We start from the raw sequence: 9,609 nt of genomic DNA on the forward strand, positions 1-9,609 counted from the left end.
AGGCGGCTGGCTGCTAGTCCCGGAAGATGAAGCGTCGGGGTCACTCGTGCGTATCGGGATCGGTGTGTCGGCAGCAGCAGCAGGTGGGGTGGCTGAAGAGTCTAAACTGCCCAAAACGATAGCAGGTGGTACATCCGACATCTGAACAAGGAAAAATAAATTTTCCATGTCAGTAAGTCATAAAGCAAGCACGTATTAGGCCAACAGTTTAAATCACGTGTAACAATAAGTAGCATGGCAATAACAGCAAATCGTACGAAGGTAGCATGCAATCGAAAGCAAGTAATAGCATGCAGTAGTGAAATCATGTAGTAGCATACGGCATATAGCAGTAACAGTAAGCAGCAGCATGCAGTAAGTTCAGCGAAAACACGTAAACTAGCAAGTTGTAGATTAGTCCTATTAGTGAATCCTACTCGGGTCGGTCTTAGACTCACTAATGCAACCTAATTCCCTACAACCAACGCTCTGATACCAAATGTGACACCCCGTACTAAATCATCATGTACGGACCATCAACAACAGGATCATTACAAGGTTAAGTACTATATGCGTTTTCAAAAAGAGTTTGCATTCATTAATAAAAGGTGACGTCATAACTAACCCCAATTGTTTTACAATCCAAAAGCATGCTTCACTAAGTAGAAGCAAATAATAAGTGTATGTGACCACAATGGTCGTTACAAGTCATAGTTCAAAAGTAGTAAAGTATGAATGCAAGATAAAGTAGTTCATGCGATGACAACTCTAAGCAGCGGGTGTCTACAGCACGACTAGTACACAGCAGAAGCTAACCTCAAGCACCTGAGAAATACATGCATAAAAATGTCAACACAAAGGTTGGTGAGCTATAGTTTAAGTATAACAGTAATGTAAGTAGGCCACGAGATTTCAGTGCTACAACGAGCGTTTCAAAAGTATGTAAAGTATATGCTAACCGTGGGCACTTGGTAACTAACTTAACGTTTATAATACCCCCTGAAAGTGCACTTGGCGAGTGCGTATGTCTACGAAGTATTAAACACTCGTTAAATGATAGCGCGACTAGCCCGAGTGGGGATGTCAAACCCTATGGATCCATATCTAAGATTCGCGTTCACCGGTTCAAAAACCAATGACTAAACGTTACAGAGCTAAAGGGAATGTTTCTGTCGTTATATAACCCACACATATATAAGTTTAAGTACTCGTGCCTAGTATGTAAAACATAAAATCCGCATGTATTCTCAGTTCCCAAAATAAGTTAAAGTAAAAAGGGAATGCTATAACTCACAATGATAAGTAGCGGTTAAGTTGAGTCGGGAAAGGTGTGCAAGTAATCGGTCCGAAAGTCCTCAACCTAAGTCAAATAGTACTAAGTCAGTAAATCATCTCAATAGGTTTAAAAGTATGTAAATAAGGTCTTAAGGTCATCATCAATCATCATCAAACGAAAAGTATAAAGTAAGTCTTGTTCATGAAAGAAGTTTTAAAACAAAGGCTGAATTCGGTCAGTCACTACGGTCTCTATACCTGCTGAAAAAAGGTGAGACCAATGGCCATGGATCCGTCTATGAGTCCTTTAAGTGTGGTAAAATTTACAGAAGCAAACTCGTCTTCGTTTAACCGTGGTGACGGTTTAAGTGCGAGTAGGTCAGAAATTTCTGCACAACGTTAAAAGGACATAGTGACGATCGGAGGGCCATAAATCCTAAACCGTAACTCGGATTAAGACGAGTCTTAAATGAAAAGTTATCTACTTGAAAAGGGCTATTTGAAAATCATAATCACAACAGCCCAGGTCTACTGGTCTATTACAGAAACAGCAAAACAGTAGGTAGAGAACAGTAAGCAGAATAAAAATGGGTTCCGGTGAGTTTGGTGCTTGATGTTCATCATGGTTCTCATCCTTAATGCCTATAGCTTCAAGTGTACAACTCATTGATGTGTTTACATCATCTTTACCATGTTGTGACCATCATAACCCAAGTGCAAGTCTAAGTAAAGTCATTAAGTTAAATCATAAGTACTAACACTTGAATCTTTACTTTAGTGACACCATAAGTTACAAAACTTTGATTATCAACTAGTAAAGTGTATGTAAGCTTTAAGGCTCTTGTTTATGACAAAATGAGTAGACCATAAGCTATAGAACTTAGATCCATTACAAGTATTTGAAGTTATAACTAGTAAGTTAAACTTCTATGTTCTTGAACCTTTAAAGTTAACTTTAAATTCAAGAAAGTTATGAGATCAAGTCTAACTTGTAATACTTGACCATTTAATCCAACAAACATGAATTTTAAGTGCATAATAATAAGAGATAAACTAAGTAAATAAGTAAAAGGTTCATGGTTGTTCATACTTTTAAAGATTCAACCAAAGTTTGATCTTTAAGTAAAGTAAATTTTAAGTTTACTTCAAGAACTACAAGTATGATTTTAATCAACACATGAACTTGCAATCTTTTAAGAAAGTGTATGTAGAACATAACTAGTAAGTTTATGTTCTTGTTGTTCTTGTAAAACAAGATAAAAGAAGAATCAAACTAGAAAGTTTATTCTTGCAACATGTAAGTAAGTAACAACAATTAACAAAGACAAGTAGTTAAACAATAATCAAGAACAAGTAACAAATAACAAATGATGATGATGATCTAGGGTGTTCATGTTTCGGTTTTGTAAGAAAAGAAAAGGAAGAAAAGAAGTTCATAATGCTTACAATCTAGAGAGAAAAAGAGAGGAAAAGTTGAGAGGATTTTGTGTGTGTTTGAATGAGAGTAAACAAGTGAGCAAGTAGTAAGTAAAAAAAAAGATTTGAATCCCTTTTGTCTAAGGGGAGCCGACGGTTAGGAGTGGGTCAAGGGGGAGGAGTTTAACCACTAGCTCATTACATGTAAAGCCTTACAAAAGTTGGATATTAGATGTATGTGCATGGGGATTAAGAGTTAACAAGATTCCAAGTATTCTAACTAACTAGTTCACATTTAATTTGGTACTTACACATGACAGAGTGAGCTAACTAAGTCCATTTAAAAGGTAGGTTGGGCTTGGAAGCCCAATATCATGAGTCCATTTACTTTAAACAAGCCCAAGTTCCATTAATTAACAATTAACTCCAATTAAGGCCCAAGTAATTAACTAATAACTTTAGTTAATTAAAATGATTAATAAAATCAATCATGAATGCAAATAATATCTAAAAATATTATTCGTGAAAGTTTCGTGTGTCACAAAGACGTTCCGGGCAATTAAAAGTCAAGTACGGGCAATCATGGTAACATGTAAATGTAATAACATACATTCGTTTAATCACACGTATTAATAATAAAAATTATTAATTAAGGATGGAAAAACCAGGGTCGTTACAGTAATTCTTTAATTTTATGCTACTTGAAGTGTAGAATATTTCAACATTACGACGTGTGTTCTTGTTCACTCCACAGTGTGTATCAAATGTTAACAATACGATTATTATAATTTAATACAATTATTATAACAATACAATTATTAAGGGTAAAGTTGTCAATATATATTATGGGGTGTGGATGGATCAAAATTGAGTGCGGAAGGATCACTCCCCTCACTAACTCTTCATATCATTCACTAAACAACACTTACAAATATATCTTAAAAATAGGAATAACATCATATATCCCCCTCCTAACGTTTAAAAATAACTTATATACTCCGCGAACATCATATATCCCCTCTTAACTTTTAAAAATAACAGATATACCCAACTAATTAAGATAATATCATATGTATACCTAATTTAAGTACAAAAGCTATCAAATTTACCCATTTCATTAAAAGATTTCATACAATCAATTTCATACTGAAAAATCAGATAAACCCTAAACTCTAAAACATATACCCTACAACATAAAAGTTAAACCTCAAATCTTAAACTCTAAAGCCCTAAACCAATTTTAAACAAAATAATCAAATAACTATAAACCCCACAAAGGGTTTTGGTTTATGGTTTATATTAGAGTTCAAGGTTTATAATTTAGGGTTTATAGTTTACGGTTTAAGGTTTAAAGTTTTGAGTTTAAGGTTTAATGTTTTTTTGGCAAACAGGACGATACTCCACAAATTGCATTGATAAAAAAAGTAAGTAAAAACTAAACTAGAGGCGTACTTTCAAGGGAGTTTTTAGTGAACATCCCGAACTTTGATAGAAAAGATTAGTAACTCCATAACTAAATGAGTAAATTCTCTACTATCAAAGGGCGTTTGGCTTAGTGGTATTGTGGTAATCCCTTTCACTTTGAGGTTGTGAGTTCAACTATAAAACCCATTTTTATAAGCATAAAAATTCTTCATTACAATGTAATACAAAATTAAATTTAATCAATGTTTGTAAGCGACGTTAAAAGGAACATCATGAGATATGACGAGATCATATAAATGAGAAATATGGAAATTGTTAGTAGGTGTGAGTACAAATTCATGGTAATTGAAAAATGTTGAAAATAAATAGATGTTGATTTAGAAGATGAAAGAGAAACAAACTGGTCCATGAAAACAGGACGTGAGAGGATTTTTAGGAGAATTTTATCGGTTGGTTTAGGCCACTTCCTATCGTAACTAAACTATTCATCCTCTTAACCTTTCACATCAGCGCCACATCAACATCAATATCCTATAACTAACTCATAATTAAACACTCCTTATAATGGCTAAAACAATACTCCTCTTAATATACAACGTACAAGCAATAAAGCATCAAGTCCAACAATAAAAAGCCACTGGACCCACAATTCCTATAACTAAACTTAAAACTTCCGTTAAATTGATGGTGGATGCGGATAACTAAAGCGGATAACTAGCTCGTGTCTATGGTTAATTACGGGTAATGAACGGATAATGAGCGGGTAATGAACTATAGGGAGTGGTCTTACATGTATGCCCTTTTGTACATAATTAATTAATTAAATGCATCGAAAATTTCAGACCATTGGATCAATTAATAGAAGGCTTAGATTTGTTCTCATCAAAAGTTAAAGTGAGAACATTCTCACTTGATTAAAATATATATATATATATATATATATATATATATATATATATATATATATATATATATATATATATATATATTCGTGAAATTATTTTGTATATATGGTGTATGAGTTTGACTTAAAAAAAAAAGTAATTTCTCTACTACCATAAAATAAACTATTACAAAAGAAATGTTCAAAATATAAATCACCATCTGAGGCCATTAATTAGTCAAATTTTCCCTCAAATTGGCAAAATATCACGTAAACCCTCAGTAGGCCATTTCAACTTAAAAACTTCTTCCTTTACCAGGAGTCAGATTTCTCCCGTCATCCCAGTTGGCAAGTTGTTTGATGCCCTTGACGCCCCTAACGCGGCGTCAAAATTTGACGCCCGGGGCGTCAGTGTGTCAAATGTGTTTCAGCCAATCAGATTTTTTCAAATATTTTTATATATTATTAATTAATAAATTATAAACCCAACTACCAATAATATTTTACCACATCACCCATTCACAAATTTAACCCTCAAATTTGACACTACCCTTTATTTAACTTCATCTTTTGACCTTGCTACATCACCAAAAAGTACATCACTTGACTTGTCACCGCCACGGTTAGAAACACTCTTATACGATATACGATAGTGCATCATATCAGTCCAAGCCAGATCCCTTTTGACCCTTTGACTTTCTTGAATTACCTTTTGACCATAGTGTAGCACATCCATAGAAAAATCACCAACATTTATATTGCCAAGAAAGTTAAGCCTCCTTTTCAGCCATTTTAAATCTACAACTAGAAAAACATATTGTACAAGAATAGGAAAGCAATTTGTCTAACAAAAATTCTCGTGGTGTTTCACTCTGGGTGGAAAGATGACTTGTCTTTATTTTGGGATTGAGTTTTGTTGTTGTTGCTGTAATAAATATACATAACTAATTTGTATAACAAATTCACAAGTTCTGTTTGTAGCGCATACATAAGATGGTAACTTAGCTATATTGGTTCATTCCAGCCATGAGATTGTAGGAGTGGTGACCGAAATCGGAACCAACGTCAATAAATTCAGAACTGGAGACAAAGTTGGCGTCGGTTTTATGGTTGGATGTTGTCGAACCTGTGAGCATTGTGTTGCTGATCAAAATCAATACTGTCCCAAAATGGTTCAAACCTATAATGACCCTGTTGTGGTCACATATGGAGGTTACTCTGACCACATTGTTGTAAATCAAGACTACGTTATAAGATGGCCCGAAAACCTTCCTCTTGATTGTGGTGCACCTCTCCTATGTGCAGGCATTACTGTTTACAGCCCACTACGATACTACGGGCTTGATAAACCAGGAATGCACATAGGTGTGGTTGGTCTTGGTGGGATAGGTCATGTTGGTGTTAAATTTGCTAAAGCTTTTGGTCTTAAAGTAACTGTCATTAGTACTTCACCTAATAAGAAGGAAGAAGCTATTGGTAACCTTGGTGCTGATTCGTTCTTGCTTAGCCATGATCATGCCCAAATGCAGGTAATTATATATTGTGTCTACGATTTGGGGCCATTTAAGATTGCTTAGTTAAGTGTTTATGATAGATTAGTGATAAATTCAGGATGTAAATTTAATGGGATCTTAATTTTTTTATTTTTTTTCCAAACCTGACTATATTTGAAAGTTATTTTAGTGCCTCTTTACCCAAATAAAAACCATAAAATCTAAAAATATACGGGTTCTTGTAGTTAAATTTAATGTTGCCCTATACAATTTAAAAAGTACATTGTAAAAGCAAAATTACAAAGTAGTGGGGTCAAAGGACCCACACCTCTGTGGGTACAGAGGCGTCTTCGATCATGGACATGATGTGAAACCGTTCAGGCCCACAAATTTGAATATATATGTACACACACAAAGTTGATCGATGATTTTGCTTCTAAAAATGTTAGAAGATGTAGTTTTATATAAGTAAAAGTTTAATTATAGTAGATGACAAATATTAATCTATATATCTAAATACATAGATCAAATGAATAGTAACTCTAACAAGTTTCACAAATTCACTCAAACTTTTACTTTTTTCACAACTCAACCAGAAATACATATATCAAATGAATAGTAACTCTAACAAGTTTCACAAATTCACTCAAACTTTTACTTTTTTCACAACTCAACCAGAAACTATATATCTATATGGCATACACTAAATGAATAGTAACCTTAATAAGTTTTACAAATTCACCCAAACTTTTTTTTTCCCACAATTCAACCACACCCTTTTTAATACTTAATTTTAAAGCTTTTATAAACTTACCTCAAAGTTTTCACATTTTATAATTTAACCATTAAACTTCTCATCCATTATAAATCGATCACATAATTTTTATTAACTAATAACTATTCATTATTATTATTATTAAATGAACCACATACTTTTTCACTTTATTATTGTTTAACTTTTTTTTTATTATAAATTAACAACATACCTCATTATATATATATATATATATATATATATATATATATATATATATATATATATATATATATATATATATATATATATATATATATATATATATATATATATATATATATATATATAGTTGTTCCTATTTTATTAAATAGTTTGTACCAATCGTTGATGTACGTCTCACTTTATTGATTGAGCATTTGGGTCTTTTCTCTCGACAAGACGAAAAGTAAACCAAAAAATGATGAATAATTACTTTCATGCTTATTACAAATCAATCACATAACTATTTTTGGTCCTTCCTCAACAAAACGAAAAAAAAATGATAAATAAGTACTTTCACAATAATTAGCTATGTAATTAATGTTAATCAAGGGTGAAGAACCGGCGCAAAGCCAGGTCGTCCAACTAGTTTGAGACTAAAACACAAATAATACGGCTGTCTTGAAAAAGAATTTCACATTGATAACTTTTAGTATTATTTTTTTATATGTATAAAAAAATTTAAGATGTATAAACGCCCAATTTTGTTTCGCCCTAGACCTTCTAAATTGCTGAGACAGCTTGGTGGGTAGAATTGCCCTTGATTCAGACATTTCTTTAGAAGGTTTTTTATTAAAAGGAATAAACGGTTAAATGTTACTCTTAGTAGATGGTATTTTACATAGTTTTTAAGCATATAAACAGTTAATTGTATGGAAATAATCTTGTTTAAATGTTTGGATTTTTACAGGCTGCTGTGAGTACTATGGATGGTATTATTGACACTGTATCGGCTGATCATTCTATTGAGCCTTTGATTAGCCTTTTAAAGCCATATGGTAAACTAGTTGTGGTTGGAGCTCCAACCAAGCCTCTCGAGTTGCCTATTATTCCTATGATCATGGGTACGAATTTGATTTTACAAATCAAACTTCAGATTTTGAGAATTTAATTATAACATTATATCAGTAATTTGTGGCTAATTGCAATGGGAGTTGATCCCTACACACTACTTTTTGATTTATCTACACTTAATTTACTATTATACCCTTAATTATACTTAGAATAATAATATAACTTCAACTCTCTTGATTAATTTGGGGATATAACTGTGAATTTATAAGACAAAAGTGTTGATGGATCAAAAAGTAGTGTGTAAGGATCACATCCTAATTAGAATATGAAAGGTTGTATAAGACGTCTACTACCATTATATAACACAAAAAAAAAAAAGTTATATAAAATCAAACTTAAGAAATAAAGACTTTGAAAAGTATGACTATTAATTTGGGACGAGGGACTTTGAAAAGTATGACTCTTAATTTAAAACGGAGGGAGTATAACGTAGATCAATAATTTTTTACTATGAATTACAATATGAAAGGTTGTATAGAAGACATCTACTACCATTATTATACATTTCAAGAACTCTTTTCACAAAAGTATTTTCAGAAATTGTGCTTTGGATATAGTAATAAATAATGATGATTAATCGGCATGTACATACAATGTAGGGAGAAAGATGGTTGGAGCAAGTTTAGCTGGAGGGATTAAAGAGACACAAGAGATGATTGATTTTGCAGCAAAACACAACATAACTGCAGATGTTGAGGTCATTCCTATTGACTATATCAACGATGCAATGCAACGTATAGAGAAAGCTGATGTTCGTTATCGTTTTGTTATCGACATTGCTAACACGTTAGAGCATGTGTAAGTTCAGGTCTCTGAACTCGCAAACTATATTCTAAGTCTGTACTTGCGAATTTCCGTTTGCATTTTGGCCTTACGGGACTTGCATCAACCATCACATTTGCTTTGTTTTTCTTCCATGTATAATAAATATCATAAAATAAAAATTGAAAGCTTAAAGTAGTTATAATATGTCACATATTTCTATATACGAGTAGTGATTTTTTCAGGTGAATTTAATACATACGTATAACAGAAAAGGGTTGGAATTATCGTTTTAGGTTTAATTTCGATGCCTGAAAATTGTCGTTTTGACATTAAATCGTTAGTGGGCTTTTTGGTGATTTAGTGTCGTGATCAGTAGATGCCAAATTGAACTTTATGCAGGTTTAAAATCCATGAAAATTTGATTCTACTATTTTCATGACGTCTTACTTTTTTAACCTAGATTTTTGTCGGATTAAAAATTGAGAGAGAGAACTTTCTCTACA

General features: G+C 32.6%; 1 protein-coding gene across 1 annotated transcript in view; it reads left to right on the forward strand.

The window, feature by feature from the left end:
- The window catches only part of LOC139862316 (probable mannitol dehydrogenase), a 34,586-nt gene extending 25,285 nt beyond the window's left edge, over positions 1 to 9,301 (forward strand). The window contains exons 3-5 of the mRNA XM_071850911.1: positions 6,003 to 6,507; positions 8,178 to 8,331; positions 8,941 to 9,301. Coding sequence (XP_071707012.1) covers positions 6,003 to 6,507; positions 8,178 to 8,331; positions 8,941 to 9,143 — 862 coding nt within the window. The 3' untranslated portion in view covers positions 9,144 to 9,301. The remainder of the gene's footprint in view (positions 1 to 6,002; positions 6,508 to 8,177; positions 8,332 to 8,940) is intronic.
- Positions 9,302 to 9,609: the final 308 nt, after the last annotated feature.

The sequence above is a fragment of the Rutidosis leptorrhynchoides genome, chromosome 8 (assembly GCF_046630445.1).
Source record: "Rutidosis leptorrhynchoides isolate AG116_Rl617_1_P2 chromosome 8, CSIRO_AGI_Rlap_v1, whole genome shotgun sequence".
NCBI lineage: Eukaryota > Viridiplantae > Streptophyta > Magnoliopsida > Asterales > Asteraceae > Rutidosis > Rutidosis leptorrhynchoides.